At 33.2% G+C, this 22,147-nt stretch overlaps 1 protein-coding gene across 4 annotated transcripts in view; it reads right to left on the bottom strand.

Moving 5' to 3' along the window:
- Positions 1-284: 284 nt before the first annotated feature.
- LOC148281212 (kelch-like protein 10) overlaps positions 285-22,147 on the bottom strand; it is a 34,482-nt gene continuing 12,619 nt past the window's right edge. Inside the window, exons 5-12 of one of the 4 annotated variants that reach the window (XM_088227056.1) lie at positions 21,769-22,020; positions 20,689-20,835; positions 18,861-19,053; positions 15,725-15,870; positions 12,654-12,871; positions 10,611-10,800; positions 4,543-4,608; positions 285-1,933 (exon numbers count right to left, since the gene is read on the bottom strand). In XM_088227056.1, coding sequence (XP_088083182.1) covers positions 1,871-1,933; positions 4,543-4,608; positions 10,611-10,800; positions 12,654-12,871; positions 15,725-15,870; positions 18,861-19,053; positions 20,689-20,835; positions 21,769-22,020 — 1,275 coding nt within the window. In that variant the 3' untranslated portion in view covers positions 285-1,870. Of the gene's footprint in view, positions 1,934-4,542; positions 4,609-10,610; positions 10,801-12,653; positions 12,872-15,717; positions 15,871-18,860; positions 19,054-20,688; positions 20,836-21,768; positions 22,021-22,147 lie in introns of those variants that run through there. The other 3 variants (XM_088227057.1, XM_088227058.1, XM_088227059.1) reach the window with 3 other exon arrangements.

Below are 22,147 nucleotides of genomic sequence, written 5' to 3'. Positions count from 1 at the left end.
TAAATCTTTATATAATCACTTTGTAAAGCGCCCTTGAGGTATTATATTACGAAAATGGCGCTATATAAGTTATCCATAGTTATTATTATTATAGAGGGAGTGTTTTCACAGGAGAACAAACTTAGTACATTACGTTCATTTTGATTTTAAAAAATAAAAAATTTGAATTTGAAAGTTGTATTAAATATAATATATATTTACAAAGATTGTATGTACATTGAATAAATATATGCAAATAATCAAATTTGATGAAGCCTCGGAAATAAAATAAAAATACAGCTTCGCTTGTTAGAAAATAATTTAAACAATTTTATTATATTACAAACATATTTACATAGTAAAATGGAGAATCTCCTAGAAAGCGGGTTGGTGGAATTTATGTATTCATAAATAAGTCACAACTTTGGCTAATTATTGCGGAAAGTTATCTTCAAGTTCTGACATTCAGTAATTGTTTTTACTTTCTGTAGTTTGGCGTTTTCAGGGTTTGATCTTGGGGCCACTATAATTTCCGATTTCATAAGCTCTGTTTAGCATAAGGTTGTCTTTAATAAAAAATACTTTTAATAGAATTATTGAAGTTGTCACATAGGAGTAGAGTATTGTAAATTTGTAGGCACTTACTTATGCCAGACGGCTATTTAAATATTAAAATTATTTTCTGAACCGTTACTGGGTTTGCTTTTTTCTGATTCCTTAGAACATTGAAAAGGGAAAACAACAATAAGGCAATATAGACAAACACTTCTCATTAATCTAAATTTGTTGCAACAGAGAGAGAACACATTTTTGAGAAGAGAATATGGAAGTCTAGGCATTTACAGGGCTTATGACCCGTCATTAACTGGTTTAACAGTGTGTAATGTGGCCACAAACCAACAAATGACAGGTTATAAGCCCCGTGAGTGCCTAGACTTCGATATTCCCTTCTCAAAAATGTTTTCCCTCCCTGTTGCAACCGATCCAAATCTAAATGACTACCTAGGAAAGAAATCCAGCCTGTCTGCAAACATTTGGACATACTCAAAACATTGTTGAACTTCTCATAATTTTTAGACTATGATACTCTTTTTTTTTAGATTGAAATGTTTTTTTTTATATTACGGATTAAATTATCCAGTACAAAATTTAAATTATAAATTTACAAAACTATCCCAATTGGTTTCAATATTCTTAAATTTTATTGATTATTATATTTTATAAAAACGTAGGTACATCACAATATCAGGGGTACATATATTTAAACTTTTCTAATACTCTCTAATTTTATTTGCGTGACATCCGAGGCTTCGGAAATTTCACTTCGTTTGAATATTTAAATCCGTTCATTTTTTTAAATATTTTTTTTATTAGAAATATTTTGTAAATAAACTTGTATTAAACATATTTAAGGTAGATTCAATTGTATAAAAACGGTTATTTATTATGAATATTAAAAATATATATTTTTTAAATTAGATTGATGGATCTCCAAAAAGTCGGAATTTCGTAAAATATTTTAAATATGTCGGTTGGAATAGTTTTAACATAGTTGCTACGAATATGATTTTTTCTTGATTTAGATGCTAAATAAAAACTTTTTAGGGAAGTAATTTTTAAAAGAAAACCGTGAGTAAGAGATAAGGTTTTCATCGGTTTAAGGGACGGCTTCAAAAATAAAACAAAAATATTTTTTCTCGAAGACTTTCAGATATCTGGATGTGTAAGATATTTTTCAATACTTGTATTATTTTGACCTTGTTTTGAATTATCAAGATAAAGAAGGTTTAAATTATAACTGATCGTAGATAACCGCTTCTTCAGGGTGCAGGTGGACAGAAGTCAGGATACGGGAAACTGAAGTCCACCATAGAAGTGCGCAGAGAAAGCTTTATGCAACATCAAGGTGGTCTTCCACAACTTGGTTGTTATCGTTTTCCTCGATTGGTTGAAACTGAAAAAGAAAGGAAAACAATTATTATTTTATTTCAAAATACGTAGATAATTTTTCGACTTTTGAAAGATAGTATGAAAAAAGGAATAACCCGGTAAGCCTCCATTTTAGAGGCTTGTCGCAGTTAGGAAAGAGAGTATGTGAAAATAATTTATGAAAAATACACCATAATACCCAGACCAACTGATGTAATGAATATTTTTAACATTTTCTTCTTGCAACTGGCGGGAATCGAACCCGCGATGCCAGTTTCACCGTTGGCCATATAATCAACTCCGCCACGGCCGCGGCGCCATTACAAACATACTTTCGACTTCGAGTTTAATCAAATGAGGCTCTGAAAAATAAAAGCTTGATATTCAAACATGATTGAAAAATGGATAAATCTGGAGTCGTAAAATATCTAGAAAAACAACTGAAAAAAAGATCTAGCATGGAAATAGGTACACCACAGCACTCACCCTTGAGCAAATTAGTGTGTACCAGAAATTCATCAATAGGAAATGAAAAAAAAAAATATTTATGAGAATTTTATTATTTAAACGTGTGTTTTATGCATACAAAAAAGCAATCATTTACAAAATTTAAAGAATTAATATTGAATATGCTCATCCTTGGCTCGAAGCACCGTTTTAATAATTTTTAACGTAGATTCTACCGATGATTTACAGTTGCGTGGATTTTTGCATCTCTGTACCACACTTCCACCACCGACTCGAGCAACGTAATTTCGGTTGTGTAAGTCTCGTCTTGTAAATGACCACAAATTCCCGATTGGATTGAGGTCTGGTGAATTGCCTGGTCAATCCAAACGGTTACACCATTGTCAGCGAAAAACTTTTGGACGCATGGCAAGGTGCTAGATTTAGTCGACATAGGGTTTTACAAATTTATTTTTAAAAGTTCAGGGACCTCTTGACCTCGCAAAATACTTATATGTATATTACTATTTATCATCCTTGTTGTAGAAACTATAATCCTGGACTAAAAAAGGAGAAATAGCCCTGGAACATTTGCTACCGGAGAGTTTGACTGACTGCAGAAAGTGAGCTTGTAAAAGTGGTTCACCATCGGAACGACGAAGAAATTGGCTCTGAACAAAAAAATTACTTTTGTCTAAAAATAACACTTTTTTCAAGAAACTTGTATCTATTCTTTGTATTTCTGTGTCCAAGATATTCTCTTTTTTATTTCTGTGTCCAAGATATTCTCTTTTTCTATTTCTGTGTCTAAGATATCCTCTTTTTCTATTTGTGTCCAAGATATCCTCTTTTTCTTCATCACAGCAGTCCAGAAATGTTTTTTTACGGGTTTCCGAGCCTTTCGACCAACTTCAAGCAGACGACGCCGCATTGCTGAGGCATGTAAACTTCTTACATCAACAGCTAGTTCTTTTTATATGTTGCCGCTGGTCTTCATTGGATTTATTTTACTGTTTTTTAACGAGAGAGTACTTTTTTTCTTTTGGTTTTTCTTATTCGGCTATATTTTCTCTCTCCGTGAGGTAAAATTAAACCAATTTATATAAAGAGTTTAATCAGCTTATTCACTGCACTTTGAAAAATGCCACTCTCTTCTGTGATCTGCCTTTGAGTCATTTCAGTATGTCAAGACAGTGTAATGACGTTAAAACTAACTGCAGTTGAGATATCGATTACTCATACATATCTAAACTGTCACTTAACACTGAAGAAAACACTCAAAGATGGTACACTAGAAAATCGAAACGCTCTACAATTTGTAAATAACTTTACCAAAAATAAGTCTGAAGTCTGAAGTAAATTCAAACCAGTGTGAAAAAAGTGCTTTATCCACATTAATTTTCACAAGGGCATCTATTCATCTGTTACATAGGGTAAGGTGATTAGTCTCACGCTTCAGGTGCGAGTTTAGATAAAGCGAAATATTACCGTGTAAAATCAATTTTAAACTAAGATTTAATGCCGGTCCCAAAAATCGAACTTACCATCTCAAGCATTGTAGACAACTGCGCCAACCGCTTTACTACTTAGAAAAGACCTATTCGCTGAATTTCTTTTTTGGTATTCTTACCTGAAAGTAGCCATCGGATCGAAAACACTCGTCCAAGATACTGGTCCTATTTTACAAACAGAGCAGTACCTATTTTTAATCCGCTCATCTACAGATCAAAATACATTTAATAGTAAGTTGAACAAAAAACTTATTGAAGTGATTAACATGTTTAAAAATGAGCAGTTATCAGGAGGGATCAGGATCGAAAAACGATCGAACTTTAGACATTAATATCAATATTAAAATAAGTCATTCCTGAACTAATTAAATTTTACATCTTATATCCAAGAAACGATAAAAAATGGTTATAGAAAAAATGATAAATGTAATTATGCGAGTACTAATGAAGATATTATGTAAAATAGTAAACTGATGATTCTCAATACGAAGTAATATAATATTATTTAAATACAAAAGATGCTTAGGATCAAATAATGCTTTGGCCTAAAATGTAGGAGTTCAGAGGTGGTTCTGCATCAAACGAGCATTTACATAAAATAATACAAAGGTCTAACGACTTGGATACCGCAGTAAGGTGTAAGGGGTAGAAGTAATAGTAGAGGAAGACGTCGAACCTCATTGTGATGCTCATTGAGAGACTGGTATGTCTGCAGCTCTGTCGAGTTGTTCCTGACTGCTGTCTGTAAAGTGAAAAGCGCCTTGAAGATGAACAATCTATTTTAGCAAAGGGTACTCCAGAAGAAGAACACATCGATTATTCGGGAATATTTCTACTGAACTTCAGAATAAGTTAAGTCGTAAGAAACATACCATTATAATTGCTCCAACAGCTATGCAATAACATACTAGTGCAGTTTTAGAAATGCTTTTATTAACCATTCAAGGACGAGGAGGTTTGTCTTTTATGAACTTTTTTTACTAAAAAATTTGCCATTATTCTGTTCTTTCCTTTGTGGCACGCCATATACTAAATAACATATTTTTCGGAGCTTAAACAAAAACATAATACTATTATTATGTTTTATACTTTACGAGCTGAACTCGGCAATGCTTTGCTATTGCTAGATTTAAATTCTTGCTAAATGGATTACATGAACATAATCGAAAGTTTGTAATCGATTATTGTATTTAGTTCAATTTCGATATGTATGTTAGAGTGGGCCGGTGATGTATGAAGTTTTTTATTTTTTTAGACATCAATGTGAATGGGGTCTAAAAAGTTGCATTTTGGATCATCACATTGAACGCCAAAATTATTTAATAAAATATTATATACTACTTTTGGCCCTTAACCGAGGTTTGAAGTTTATCACTGTCTTAATATTTTGTTAATTATCTAAATTGATAAAAGTATTTTTTGTTAGTAAAGATATAACTTAATCATATTACAAATTCAAACACGTTTTAAAACTTCCGAAATGCAAAAAGTTTACACTTCGCGGAACTGATTCCGTTGAGCGCCTTGCTAATTTTGACGAAAACAATGGCTCATTTATGAATGTAGAGGAGGCGAGATATGAATGCAAAGATAGAGTGATGTGGCTTTCTATCCTCTCTGCCAACCCTTACAGGAAAGCGGCGTGATAGTTTGTTGTTGTTGTTGTTATTGTAAAAAAACATTTCTCTAGTGCCATAATGCAGAGAGAAAATACGTGAATACGTTTGAATGAAGAAAAGTCAGACCGCGTTTCCTCTTAAGATTAAACATAATTAAGTAAACTTACAAAAAAATACCAAAAAATCTTTAGTAAAAACCGTTCGGATAAACGTAAAAAAAATGTTATAACTTTTCATTGGTAAGTAGGTACTTGTTTATAATTAAATTCCAAATCTAAAAGTAATAGACGATATTCAAATATTTTATTTAAGTAGGTACTCAAGTACGGCGTAAGTATAGCCTGTGAGCTCGCCAATACATGACAGATGACAGTAAACATAACCATAGAAAAACATTGCAGTTGAGCTCTCAGAAGTAAAGCAACGTGAATGCACAATGCTTGAACTACATGTCAATAATATTCTAATAATAAATAATACTATTTGGACATACGGAACTTTAAAGCATACCTTGGTTTCATTACCAATAGTATTTTATCGGTTAGGTAGGTGTATTTTAAAAAAAAATGTTGCGTACCTGAAAAAAGCACAAATAATTATGTTTTTGTAAATGATGTCAGTAGCGACACTCAGAGAGTGGCTTTGTGACGTTTTGACATTTTTTATAAGAAATTCATGGCGTAGCCGAAATACTGTTATAAAAACGAGGATGTTTTTGTTGATTGACGTTAGCAGGCGCCACCCAGGGGCGACTTTGTGAGGTGAGAAATTATTAAAAAAAAGAGATTCATGGCGTAGCCGAAATATTGTAATTAAAACGAGGATGTTTTTGTTGATTGACGTTAGCAGGCGCTACACAGGGGCGACTTCATGACGTGATGAAATTATTAATTTAAATATTTTTTTTCATTTTACATTGCGTAGCCGAGATAAGAAATTGCGTGGTGTTTCGAAATTTAACCGTGTAGGTAGCCGCCTGGTTACAATATTATTTTTGTATTTGTATAACTCCTGTTTTATAATGTTCATGTATTTATCGCTATAAGAATTAAACTAAAGATAGTTTTTACTTTTAATCGCTATCCGTTTTTTAAATTATGTTTGTAACACTCAATAATATTTATTTTTCAAGTATTCAATGTTATTTTTGCATTTTAATGAATATTGTTAATATAAAGCGTATTTTTATTTATTCGAATTTACTAGACTGTTTTTATTACAAAAAAAAAATGCATATTTCTCTATGTATTTTTCTGTTATAAACAATCTATTAAAATAATACACATCAAATTTCCATTGTCTGTTGATTTGATTTGCAATCTTCTTTTTTTTTCGATGGTTAAAACTCTAGGAAATTCAAAGATAATAAAATTTTTACTGTCATATATTGGCGAGCTCACACGCTTTATATAGCCCCCAAGTACTTGTTTGTGTTTGATTTCCAAAACATAAAATAATTCATTATTTTCAAATAAATAATTCTTTTGGCAAATGTCAAACTCTGCTCAGGGATGCACCCTAGTCAGAATTACGATTTTCAAAAATGTATCGAATGTTTGTTAATATTATTTTAGTATAACCAAAAATTCAGTAAAAAGACATAAATGAGTAGAAATTATAAGAAATTTAATGAAAAAAAATTATTGGAATCCATGAAAAAACAAATGTTGTTTGTAAACATTCAAAAACCAGTTTTTTTATACACAAAAAATAACCTCCATCCATTTTTTTATTCGCATTCTCGGCGAATGCAACCCTGGTGATGGACAAAAAAAACATTTACGCTCCTAACTTTTTTTGTGCTTAATAAATTGAAGATTTTATGAGCTCTAAACCTTCTCGCGGCAAGAATGTACATTTATCTTAAAACCGCATGTAAATCAGTCCGGCAGTTATCGAGTCCATCGAGGACAACCATTCGATCATTGCCTGTTATATATATAGATAATATACATATTACTCCATATTATTATTTTTTATAATATAATTGAGTTAACCCATATTGACTTAAAAACAGGACGAGAGAGGATAGTGTTTCGCGACAGTGTCCACTGTTACCACCAGTCGTACTTGAAGAGTTAATATTGAGTAATTTGTAAATAGTATATAAAACATAATAAAAGTATTATAATTTGTATGTATGGTTAATTCATAGACTACAAAGTTTTAAAAAAAGTAAATTGACGAAATTCTGATAAGAAAAATATTTACGTATTATTCTGAGAAATACACCTTTTGTACTTTTGAGTTTGAGAAAAATCTAAGTACAGTTTAATACTGCAGTATTGATTTGCCAATACCTTAAGATAACTCAATAAAATCACCCTCAAGGTGATGTACTATACAGGTTTTCTTTAAACCCTGTCACATCCGAAACCTGGATGATCAGTATAGGCAAGAAGACATATTAGCATATTAAATTTTTTTATTTAGAACGAAGAAAATTTAAAAAAATAAAATATTTAAAAAAACCTAATGGTTGCTTACTTCTGCAGGGGAGAAGTGAGGGGAGCTAGATTTTCGGGGTATAAGACTCCCCCTCCCCCCTCCTCGTTTCATCCCTGCAGAAGTAAGCAACCATTTGTTTTTTTTTCTGTATTTTATTTTTTAAGATTTTAGACATTCTAAAAATTTAATTTAATGTGTCAATATGTCTTCTTCCTCATACTGATCATCGTGGTTTCGGATGTGACTGGGGGTTTCAAGAACACCTGTATATCATAAATCCATTATAGTTATAACAAGTAACAGTTTTTTTCAAGTTGCGGAATAAAGGCGTCAGTATTTTTAAGCCATATTTTACTGTGCGAAATTATTGCACATCAGATTCTTTCGCAATTTAGTTCGGTTCGAAACTCTTAAAGGGATTGTGAATGATAAAAAAAAACGACACATTATGAATAATAACAGTTAGGGTGGGTTCGCAACGGGATACTCCGCAAAAAAAAACACTTGCACAATATAGCGTGACAGGAAACTGTGTAATTTGAAACTCTAAATATAATAAGATTTCTTCTTAGACTACATATTGACTTCCGTAGCAAATGACCACCTACACGAGTGTTACACGGTTTTGGGAATAATAATACTTTGAAAGCTCCGCACTGCATAATGGAATAAACAATAAATAACAGTCCGCTGGGCAAAACCGGGTCTTATAAAAGAGAGAGTGCAACTTATTAGTCATTTTTAACAATCTCAGATTATTTCTGAATATAAGTACCGCTCAAATTATATTTAATTGCTATCTTTCAATAAGACAAATGTTTTTTTTTTATATTGACGCGTTTTTCCAACCATTCTCGTCAAGAACCTGCCGTTTCGTTGGAACAATTGAATGTAGTTATGCAGAAAGCAGCCCGTTCACAATTTTGAAAAATTGTGAACCTGGTATTGGTGTTATCGGAGGCAATAAGGTCAATTCTATGTTCTACTAAAAACAGATAGACCCCTTTCACACAAAAAAACTGTAATAATTACCTTCTGAAAATAGTGTCGATCACAAAAATGGCATTTCTCAATTTGCATAAAACACCCACAACACTATAAAAAAATTACGGTACTTTAAAAATCATGAAATCTTGTCAAATACATAATTAGATTCTTGTTTGTAATATTTAAAAAAATATATATATTCATTGTTTATCATTTGTCAAAGCCAAAAACATGTAATTCTTCTTTTTCTTATTAATTAACTACTAGTTAATTAATAAGAAAAATAATTCCTTTAAATTTCTTCACATTCACTCATATTTTTATTTGTTTTTTGGTAATACTAAAATAATATAAACTGACAATCAACATATTTCTAAAAATCGTATTCCTACATAAGGTGCAACCCTGTTGGCAAAAAGAGCAGAGTTTGACATTTACAAAAATATTTCTAAATTTGAATATTTATTATTTTAAGTTATGGAATTCAATCATAAACCAGTACTAATAACATAATAATAAAAAAAAACGCAAAAAGGAACGAATAAGAAAATTTCATTCTGATACTGTCTAAAAAAAAAGCAAAATCGGTTTAATTTTAAAATGCGGAAAATGGAAAAACAAAACGTCGATTTTGTCTATTTTAGTTGGGCATTATTCAGTAGCCCGGTAAAATGCACGAACCATGAGGAAATCATACGATTTTGCCATTTTAAAACGAATGTTTTTTTAAAAATCACGCAATAAAATAAAACAGAAATTAATTAGAAACAATAATTTTTAAAGGTCTTTGTATTAAAAAAATATATTTAAAAGTTTTATTTACTTAACTGAAATATAATTACATTTCGACCGGCAGATTACGCCATTTCAAATTAAGACTAAACTTTGGGGCGACGATTTTTATTTTTAAAATATGTATTGAGCTATAATTAGCTTTGAAGACTTGAAGGTAATGAATTAAACATGAAAGTGGTTGAAGTAAGTAATCTTAAATTTTTTATTATTAAAAAGAAATACAACCATTTTAAATCACATAAATTTTTGTGACATTTTCTTTTATTTCTACGTAAAATTATGCCTTTGTTTATACTGAAAAAAAAATGGTTATTAAAATATTTTAGCTAAAATCTTTTTTTGTAGAATTGTATTCCTTTTTTTATAATACGATAATTGTAGTTTTAATATTCAATTTCTAACAATATCTTGTTTAGGTTTTAATAACCTTCACACCGGCCATTCGGCGGTCGCGGTCGGACCTGTTTCTGTGCTCTACATTATAATGCGTTTTTTAAAACAAAAATTTGATCAAAACATTTATCTTTTGTGTTCCTTATCATACAATTTAAACCAGGATCAATGACATGTTATTTTTTTTATGAAAAAATAAAATGTGCGAATTTGTAAAACGATTCAATTTTAATGGTTGTTTGCAGTTGTTTTTTTCGCACAGAAATCTGCAAGACAGTGACCAAAAAGCAATGTTTAAATACCTTTTTATCAAAATTCACTCTCACCGCATATCCTCACAATTTATGTAATCCGAAGCACAAACATAATAATGTGTATGTACATATCTAATTTGATACAATAATTTACATCAAACTTTTGATTGCGTTCATGTAATGCATAATATACGAGTATGTACTCAAATCTAGCAATGGCCTAGCATTGCCACGCTTCCGGCACTTACGTCAGGCAGGCGCGAGCGCGGCGGGGGCGGGGGCGGCGCCTGGCGCGTGGCCGACGCGGCGATGAGGTGACGCTTCTCCTCCATTAGACCCTCCCGGTGCTGGTAGATGTACGCGCGCACGTTGGGCAGCCCGGTCATGACGGACGCCGACAGGGCGGAGCGGTACAGCAACATGTCCGTCGCCTGGTACCTGACGACAAGTATATACGAGTATGTGTATGCGAGATGTAAACTAGGGTAATAATCATAATAATGTTTGGATTATTCATATAGCGCCATTTTTGTGAAAATCACCTCAAGGGCGCTGTACAATAAACAAATATCACAGCACGTCTTGCAGCTACAGAGCGCATGGACAATAAGAAATCTAGCCCGTATTTACTTTTTTTGTGTAAATTGTATTTGACAATGAAGTTTAGAGTTAAAGTGATATTTTAAAAAAACGAAATAAAAAGCAAATTTATAAAATTAGAAGTTAGATAACAACAAGTCTTGCAGCTACTGAGCGCATGGACGGTTGAAATTCGAAAACTTATTTACTAAATTTAGATATTTGATAGTTGATAACATTTACATAATATGATATGATAGCTAACATCACAAAAAGTCTTGCAGCTACAAAACGCATCGACGAGTGGAATTTCAACAACATAAGAATGATTTTAAAAAGTTAACAATAAAAAATAATAAAAAACACGATAATGATACATTGAGCAAAGAACTAGTAAGTATGGCAATTAAGTGAACATGTAACAGCACAAAAAGTAAAATATAAAAACTAAACAAATATAGCATTTCTTAACTTGTTATTAAGGTTAACAAGATGATAGACGATATCTTAATATTTATTTATTTCAACGCCTTGTAGGCTTGTACGTAAAATATGATGAAATTGGGTTATTACTACTACTACTACTACTACTACTACTACTACTACTACTACTACTACCATCATGCCATTTCTCCGTAGGGGTAGGCAGAGAGAATGAACCGCCACACACGTCTATCCTGGCATACATTCCTAGCTTCTTTCACATTCATACATGCCCTTCGGTTCTGTCTGCTTTTGACATGACAAGACTTAAGATTTTGGTTTATCTGATCATGCCACGTCTTCCTTGGTCGTCCTCGTCTCGCGTTACCGTTCATTTTCGCAATATATACTTGTTTTACCATTCTTTCGTAGTCCATTCGTTCTACGTGACCAAACCATTTCAGAGACGCTTTCTTAATCTTATCAATTATACTCGACTCAGATTTACACTCTCGCCTGATTTCGTCATTCGTATTTTGTCCTCTATTACGGGGTTAATAGCATTAACTTTTAATTTCTATAATAATAAATTCAATTTTTCTTATTTTATTACAACTCAACCCACATCAGAGGTAAAGAAAATATACAATACTAAAAAAATACGAGAAAAACTATAAATAATTTGTTTTACAAGAAAAAAATCGGTATAATTGAAAAATACCTACTTCTGTATTTTTCATAAATTTTCATAAAAAAGAGTTTGTATTTCCTGAAAAAAATTATAAATAAAATAAAAAAATATTTTACTGTTAGTTTATCATAAATCTAAACAAATCTACTCTTAGGTCAGCATTTGATTCAGGAAGAGGAAAACTTGTCGAAATCCGGAGCTCCACAAACACTAGATTTGGAGATCGTGCTTTTGCCGCCGCCGGCCCCTCTGCCTGGAACCAATTGCCTTCAAACTTACAAATCATCGACAGTCCCAGTCAGTTCAGATCTCAACTAAAATCTTACTTCTTTAGACTATCATACCCTCAATTTTAAATCTGGAAATATAGTATATCACTTTAGTTTAGTTAGAATGTAAGTTTAGGTATACAATTGTAAAGCGCCCTTGAGGTGATTTTTCACAAAAATGGCGCTATATAAATCAGCCAAATATAATTATTATTATTTGGTCCGTGAGTCCAAGACACTAGCCACGGGACCACAACCCGATTATACTTAAATGAAATTTTAAATTGAATTTATTGAGTGGAATTGCGCAAACATGGAGATATTTTTACCATTGGTTAGTCTTCTCATCGTAGCATTCCACGTGCGGGGTGGTGGTGACTCCGTTGAACCCGCCGATGGCGAAGATCATGTCGTCAATGACTTCTATGGCGAAGTTGCTTCTCTGGTTGTACATGTCTGGGACAGGCGCCCACAGTCCCGTAGCGGGCTCGAACACCTCCCCTGACGCCATCCGAGAAACGCCATTAAATCCCCCTATTACATAAACCTAAAAACGGATACATTTAATAAATAAATATAACATCTCAACAAAAAAGTTTCTTTGTAACAGCGCATATAATCAATACCTGAGTATATTCTTAGCGTTTACACATAATGATTGTACATAGTTTATTTTACTATTTAAAAAAAAAAGGTATTTAAGATATTTCATTCATTTTATTATACCCTTTCCGCACGAAACGGTGCATAAGACACTCCATAGGTACACTAATCGCAGCGAACCTCGATCATTTTTATTACATGACGGTAAGTTGATTAGTTTTAAGTTTCAGATGGCAGTCCAGAGACTATTAAATATTCTCGTGTAAAAACACTTTTTCAAATAAATGTTTCATGTCAATTATGCCAAGAATCGAACCCGAGACCTCTAGCATGGTAGCAAACCCGCTTACTACTGCACAGCGGGGAAATACTACTTTACATAAAAACTTGTTTTATTACTTCTATACCTTTTTATTAGATTTAAGAGACTGATAAAATTATAAAAAAAGGATTTGCCTATATTAAATTCTCAATTACACCTTGATAAAAGAGCACGTGTTAGCTCGAAACTGGTTGCGTAAAAACAAAGTATTTTGATTTCAAATATTAAAAAAAAATTATAAATAAATATAGTAACTTAATAGAAATTAAGATCTAAACTTGTTACAACAAAGAGGTAAACCAATGTTGATAAGGGATATGGAAGTCTATGCTATTACTCAGCTTTGGCCTGTCATTGGCTAGTTTAAATGGCCACTTTACACACTGAAAAATTCACTATTATGCTTATATTAAAACATCCACATTTCCTCAACTCATCCATCTATTGACCTCTGTCAAGTAAATAGCTGAAACCTATCATGTGGGAGTTTCATCCGGCTGAATCATTTCACCAGTGTGTAAAGTGCCCACTTTAATCAGCCAATGACAGACCATAAGCTTTATAAATGCCTGTACTTCCGTACTAGCTTTTAAAAAATGATTACCCTCTCTTTTGCAACAAATTTATATAGATCTGAAAAACTCCCAAGGAAGGAAATCCAGCCGCCTACAAACATTTAGACATACTCAAAACATCGATGAGAAATGCAGATTTTTTTTGTGGACTATGGAGTCTTAGCGTTAATACAAAATGGAGTACCTAACATTTTTAACTTTACTTTTATTTGTTGTGGTTTTGAGATGTTCATTACCTCGGAGAGCGCATATAAATATTATCACTTTATTTCATTTTACCTATGTGTAATTGTGTGACAAAAAGTTTTATGAAAATTTAGAATACAGACATTTTTTTAGTAAGTTAATAACCTTAATGGATTGTGGATTGCCACGTAAATAAAGATTGCCTAAGAAAATGGGCACTCGTTTTATTGAAAAATATAATAATTACTGTATGATGGACCAAATTAAAATGAGAATCAAAGTTTGATTATGTCCAAATGCTTGCAGACTGACTGGATTTCCTCCCTAGGGAGTTGTTCATATTTAAATTTATTTCAACAGAGAGGGATTCCCTTCTCATTCCCTTCTCAAAAATGTTTTCACTCTCTGTTGAAATAAATTTGAACGAGAATCAAAGTAGTTAAATATGTATTGAAGACATTTTACAATCACTAATATAATCATAAAAACGTTATAAAAAAGACACTACTAGTGGAGCATTAAAATGAATTTTATTCATTATTTAATTGCTTTTCAATTTATATCGACATATTTCTTTTTTAAACTTATCAGAAAAAACATGCAGCAAAAAATGTGACTGGTGAATTAGTAACGTGTTTATCTACATATCTAAATAGGAAAACCTCCATAATCGTGACAGGAAATTTATAAAACCACAATCTCATTTATTGCTACTAAAGCTATACCCATACATCCGGATAGTGTGATAGTGTGTGTAAAGGGCAGAGCTCGGCGATAGAAATCCATAAATTACTGGCTACCCATTAATAAAGACATTCTGTGATAATCGTTTAATAAATTACCCGAGAATCGAGATGTACGGAATATTATGTTTTTTTTTATTACAGTGTTAAAATTAAGCACCGGTCTTAAATGTACTTTCATTACTTACAAAAATATGAGACTCCAATTTTTATTTTTGCATCGAAACTTCGTTAAAAAATTATTTTACATTTTTAACCCTATGGCATCACTACATAACCTCTTCTTCAAAATTAAAGATTTTATACCAAGAAATGAAAAAATTGTGATGTACGAAGCCTATGTCAAAAGTAAATTGAGTTACATGATCCCCTTCTGGGGAACTGGTAACAAGAATACAAAGACAACAAAATAACATTCTTAAACTAACATACAACCTACCCTACCTGACCTCTACGACTGAACTGTACAAAAAAACACACCAGTTTGACATACACTACTTGACTAAAATTGAGACCTTAAAAATTGTGCACAAAATAACACTGGGAAACATACAAGACGACGACATAATATTAGTCAAAAATGCTGACATACACAAATATAACACCAGACAACAACAACACTATCATATTGAAAAAGCAAAGACAAACACAGGACAGTCAAAAATACTACATAATGGACTTTAACACTACAACGACCTACCTTACCACTTGAAAACTTTTACTGGAGACAAATTTAAAATCAATCTGAAAAAGCACATGATGACTGAACTAACTAAACTAGACGAGACATAAAATGACTAAACAATATTAAATTTGTAATGTAACCCTAACGGGTTTTTTAAAATTGTAAATAAATAAAAAAAAATAAAAAAATAGTTATGAACCAAAGTCAAAAAATTTAATCACGTTATTCCACAACGTTATTGCCGATTCAATAAATAATTCAGAGAAAAATTATACAAACGGTACACCTTCCCGTGATGCGCTATGCAGGACACTCCCGAGCGGCGATAGTTCATGGGAGCAATGTTGGTCCACTGGTTAGTAGCAGGATCGTACGTCTCCACGCTGCTCATGCAGTCCTGTCCGTTAAAGCCGCCAGTTATGTAGATTTTGCCTGCAAATTGCAATGCCAGAACAAGTTTCTCACAAGTAATTGCAGCTAAAGCGGCACCATCATCAAAACTGTAAACTGTGGCGGTTTGCTTCCGTAAAAATGTAATCACTGTCAGAGATAACAAATATTAAATTACTCTCTCTGTATTTAGCAAACTGAACCAAACTGGCTTTTGGTCTCATGGTTTACATTTAATTTGTGGCTGGGGCGTTAACTTAACGGACGTGTTCGTAATATATTATCATACGTAACACGGTAGTGCAGAAATCATAACGTCTTTGCATCTTACGAGCAAAGATGATTTTTTATAAATGTATATGAAATATGCCCAGTAACTAAAAAATAATTAAGCACTACAACATATTGTTGATTGATTTGGCGTTTATTTTGTAAAACTCCATATTTAAACTTAAAATTTAAGAAATTAAACGCTGATTTGACTCTACCAAACGCTTTATTTTGTTTTTACAAATATAAAAACAAAAATTTCGTGACAATTGTTTCGCTTTGTTAAGGCATTTTCAAACGAACTACAACATATTTTTATACTATGTCCAGGCAGATGAAGAATACTGGTCTGATTTTATGAGATAAAACCAGAACCCTGGATGAGCGTTGTCGTCTCGATGGCCAATCTGTTGTAAAAATCCTAAAAATGGGACTGAGGCAGTTCAGTGGTTAGTCCGCGCGTGACGTCACTAGTTCTCTTGGGTGAGTTGTCGATCTATATTGTGGACGCTTCGTTAGGAAGCAGACATGGTTATGTAGTGTTCCTACGGGTATTATTCAAATAAATTATGTATTATGGCTTTTTAAAATTGGATATAGCATTAAGTTATGTTTGTCTCTATCGGGATCTACATTTTATGAAGATTAAAATAAACAAGTTTGAATGATAAAAATGTGTTTTAATGCGAGTATTCGTGTGGTACATAGGTCACTTGGGATGGAAGGGATTTGCCCTGGTAAAAGGTTTTAATGGTCTCATGTTTTATTCGGCTCTGCTGATTGGTGGATGAAAAAGTTCAGGTGGGTGTTTCGCCCCCCGGAACTTATTCATCACAGTACCAATGAACCACTGTGCACCGCTGGGTGTGAATACAGAAATGATGATGATAAATAGTTATTGGCTATTAAAGACAGAGCTATTCAATGGAAATGCAAGCACGAGAATATATAAATATAATATATAATAGGTAAACAAAACAATATTTTGAGTTTGTGCTAATGTTTGAAGACAAAATACTGGATTTTACTCCCTAGGGAGTCATTAAGATTAACAAATTACCACGGGGATGGAGAGCATTTTAGAAAAGGGTATATGGAATTCTAGGCATTTACAGGGCTTATGATCTGTCATTGGCTGGTTTAAGTGGCTTTTTTACACACTGGATTGGTCATAAGCCCTGTAAATACCTAGACATCCATTTCCCTTCTCTAAAATATTTTCCATCCCTGTTGTAATTTGTTAATAAATTAAACAGTTCAAAGAAAATAAACTACGAGACCCAATTAAACAAAAGACTCCATCAACCTTTACAAAAAATGTTAAAAATATTATCATGTATTAGTTTGTTAGATTAATATAATCCGAAAGAAATTTGTAAAATAATTTTTAAATAAAATATATTATAAACTGCGAGTGAGGTAGATCATCGCACCCCTATATTTGTAGTATTCAGTGCCCGATGATCCTAAATGCAACCCTAAAACGCATTTATTATCTTCCATAAAATACACATCAGCCCATTTTATAGTATTTTTGACTGTCCTACATTTGAATCGATCCATGTTAAAAGGGCACAAGTTACACTTTTGGTGATTTTGACATTTTTATGTAAGATTATTAAACAAATACATATCTTTTAGTCGTCATTCAATACCCAACAAAAAGGCTCAAATCCAACAAAATTGTAGAGAATTGTTAAAGCGATTTAAGTTCCACGTTAAAAGAAGATTAGTCCAATGACAAGTTCTCTTTTAACATGGATTTAGAATAATAAATTTTATTTATTGGCAATACTTTATGAGTGTCCTGGCAATACGACAGCTGTCAGTTTGGTAGTTTGACCTTAAAAGTCCAACGTAACACGCTGCAGGATATTTAAGTCATTTCAACATAGATAAAGAGGAGAATCCGACGAGAAAGCGGAAACGAAATTCTGCTAACTTAGACTATCGAAAATGATCACGATGATGACGAGATGATAGAGAATAAATGAGAACTATAAATCATTCTAACTGTAGGAAGTAGACCTAATACTGTAACCACCGAATTGTAATCCTTTTTTACTGAAAAAATAATAAAAAATGATTTCAAATTTTTTGTTTTATTAGAAAATATTTAAAGGCTAAAAGGGAACATGTCCGTGGATTTAAAAAAATGACATAAAAAAACTTACCAACAAAAGAATATTTTTAATAAACTTTTATATCAGCATTACTTATTTAAACCAAATTAATAAAAAATATGACAAGTTCCTTTAAAAAAGAATTAAGAGACAGTTTTTATCGATTTTCTCAAACAGTAAGTATTTTATTTTATTTTATTCAGAAAACGGTCATTATTAGGATAAAAAACAACATTTTATTAATATTAAAAGACCAATGAAATTTTCGTAAGTTATGCAAAAGATGTAAACATCAAATGTGACAAAAAAATAAATAAATAAGAAACTCAAGTGAGAAAATAATAATTGTTAACATTTGCGTTTTCCGTGGAGTTTATCGTTGGTAGTAAATTAAAATAAAATAAAATACCGAATGCACACGCTGAGCCATCAACGCACACACACAAGAACGCACATATTAAACATACACAAACATACATTACATGTGGCACATATACATAGTATATGGACTTGTGCCCCTTTAACATAAATCGATGCAATTGTCTGTGCTTTTTCAATGTGGTTGTTGTCTTCCAGAACGTAGGTGTGAAGAAGAGGCGACCTGGGTCAATTTCTATTATAAGGAATAAAGTATCTTACCGTCGAGTGTGCAAGCGCTGGCATCAGACCTCTGCGCGTTCATCCCCGCGACCAGAGACCACTGATTGGTCTTGCGGCAGTAGCGCTCCGCACTGCGCTGGCGATGGTGGCCGTCATACCCGCCCATGGCGTACAGCACTTCCCCCACGACGGCTACCGATACGTAACATCGACGGGCATTCATGGGGGCTACCTGTCAACAATTCCGCCTATTATTTATTATAGAACAGGGATACATCTTCATTGCGTTTTCAAGAAATGGAATAAAAACTTTGTATTTCCACGTTATTTTTTTGTAGTCACTAGAAATAACAATATTTACTATTTCAAATAGGCAAAATATTTATGATTTCTTCCTCGATGTCAAATAACCTGTGCATAGTTTTTTTTTTATTACAAAAACTCGCTGAACCCAGCCACGCTTCGCTGTGGCTTTGTCTGAAATTGATTATTAGGGGAGTAAATAAAAATAGTCTAGCAACTAGATATTTACCGAGAAAACACATTGTTTAGTTAAATATTTTTATGTGCTGGGACTGTGCTGCGGTTTATAATGAAATGCAATGTTTTGTCAATTTTTTTAATCAATCCATCGATTACTTTCCGGGATTTGCGGCGACAAACATACGGTACCTACATTTATATATGTAATACGGTGTTTGATAAAAAAATACACCGAATATTTTAATTTATAATTCTGAACATATATAAGAGCCTATTCTTTTCCTAGATTGGTACACATGTTTTTGACAGGCAAACTAGTAAGACGCGTTTTAGTGTGAGCGGCGAATTTTCATGATTATTCCAGAACGGAAATAACACGCCCGATCACGCCTCACGGCTTGTTCTCGACTTTTTGACAAAAAATAGACCGCATTGATGCTCCACCGGAGTTTACTGCACTCGGTCCCCTGCGACTTTTTTCTTTTCTCAATGATGAAGAGGACTGTGAAAGGACGACATTTTGCGACCACAGAGGAGATAAAGACCGAGTCTCTGACGGAACTGAAGGCTACACCAAAAAGTGCGTCCAGAAATGTTTCGAGGATTGGCTAAACCTCTGGCATAAATGTATTATATCCGATTGTGATGATTGTGATAATTGTGAAGGGGTCAATATTTTTTTTTTCTCTAAGTACATTGTCAGGTATCCCCAACGTTAGCAATCACTGGCAAAAGTCTCTGTTGTGTGCTGCCCGGAAAATCTGCTCCACAGTCCTGAAAGTCAGCCAGTCCAGTCTCGTATATTTCGCAGCCAAAACATATGTCTTCTTTCAGCACCTCGGTGACTTTCAATCTTGCCCTTCAAAAGTAAATGAAGCAAGTGGTACTTTTCTTCACGCATACGCCCCAGATACATAATTTTACGATTGTTTATGGTGGTTAAAATTGCTCTGTTCGTTTTAGCTCGATTTAAGACTTCTGAGTTCGTTATCAGGTCTGCCCATGATTTCTTAAGCATTCTGCGATGCAACCACATCTCAAAAGCCTCCAGCCTGTTCATAGTGTTCACCTTCAGAGTCCAAGTCTTACAGCTAAACAACGACACAGACGACACAACACTTTACCACTATTTGCCTTATTTTCATGTTTAGATTATCATTGCGGAAGAGGGATTTCATTTTGTTAAAAGCAGCTCTTGCTGCATTAATGATACTGAAGAATAAATAAAGTTTTTTTTTAATATATGGAAATTCCGCGTATTTTTAATTCAAATAGTGTACTATTGATGTTTTTTCGCTTAGGGTTATGATAAATAAATCTATAATTTGTGTTGATATATGGTGATTTGGTGATGGTAACAATTTAAGGTTAATTAAGTGTAAACCTCTTTCCAAAATTTGTTTAAAGCATCAAAGCATCTACAGGAGTTGAAATAGTCGCTGCCATCAAACCCGCCAATCACGTAGATACAGTTTCCTATTACGGCAGTTCCGTGGTAGGCGCGGGGTCCCGCGGGATCGACCTCTTCTACCTAAAAAAGGCATTTAAAAATATAAGTTTTTTTTGCACCACAACAAGCCAAGACGTTTAATTACAGTGGTGAATTACATTACAGAACACTCAGGCTTGAGAATAATCACATTTTAATTTTTGCGTTCTCACCGGGAATCGGACCCGGAACCTTCCGTGTGTGAGTCAAGCGTCAAGTCAATATCATATTGATAAATTAATACTGTTCATGAATTTAATAATCGCTTTTAAAAACATATCAAATAGTAATTTAGAATAACCAATCTTCAAAACAAACCATTAGGCCGTTTCCCCGAAAGGGTGGGCATTGAAGATAGAACGCCACTTTACTCATTCATTGAATACATACCTCGTTTCCTTACAAATCTTCTTATGCATACATGCCGATCATTTCGATTTATAATGTCTATCTGAAAGTGGGTATGTGGTCATGCAATGTCTTAAAAAAATATATACATGTTAAATTATATTAAAAAAATTACATGAATATTTCAATTTTAATGCCATATTTAGTGTTAGAAAATGAGAAACAAGTTGTGGTAGAGCGGGATCCAAACTTCGGATCCCTTGATCCAGAGTTCGCGACACTATTCACGGGACCACAACCCTCTCTAGGTCCTTCCTCATTTTCTGTATCCATCAACATTTGCGCTGTAAATCTTTTTACCCGTTTTTTATGTACATTTACTCTAGTCGTCCAAACCAACGCTGCCCTTCTTTCTTAATTTTGTCGATAATGCCAACGAATCTTGATTATCAAACCGTCTCCACTTTCATTATAAAACGAACATTGGTAATTCATTTTATTATGTGTTTTCTCTAATGTTTTTACTAAAATAATTATACATGGATATACATGAGTGGCGAACTTCATGAAAAAATCAAACACCCATAGAGTCAAATCCAGACGCTGATAATGAAAGATATTTATTACCTTGATCCATCTATCTGCTCTCGTGTCGTAGGTCTCGATGAAGGCGGTGGGAGAACCTCCACTCCACCCGCCAATAGCAAACAGAACTTCGTGGGGAACCCTCGGCCTCGCCAACTGCGGAGTGGCCACCTCACCGTCCCGCTGACCGATAGTCTCGAGGTCGTACATGAACTTCAGGGTCTCGATTATTATGGGTCGAGAAGCTTCATTGCCGGTCACGTAGGGGTGGTTCTTTACCTTTTCTAGGAAAACCTAACAAAACGGTTTGACTATATAAATGCAATTATCACCAAATGTTAACGATTATCAATATTTATCTCTTTTGTGGTACATAATATCGTGTAATAATATGTGTGCGAGGCTCATCCGAAAACCGATG

This window comes from Micrasema longulum, unplaced genomic scaffold (genome assembly GCF_059751315.1).
Source record: "Micrasema longulum isolate JH-2025_06_02 unplaced genomic scaffold, ASM5975131v1 h1tg000487l, whole genome shotgun sequence".
NCBI lineage: Eukaryota > Metazoa > Arthropoda > Insecta > Trichoptera > Brachycentridae > Micrasema > Micrasema longulum.
Note: the sequence above shows the minus strand (reverse complement) of the source record. Positions and strands in the feature narration are given on the sequence as shown.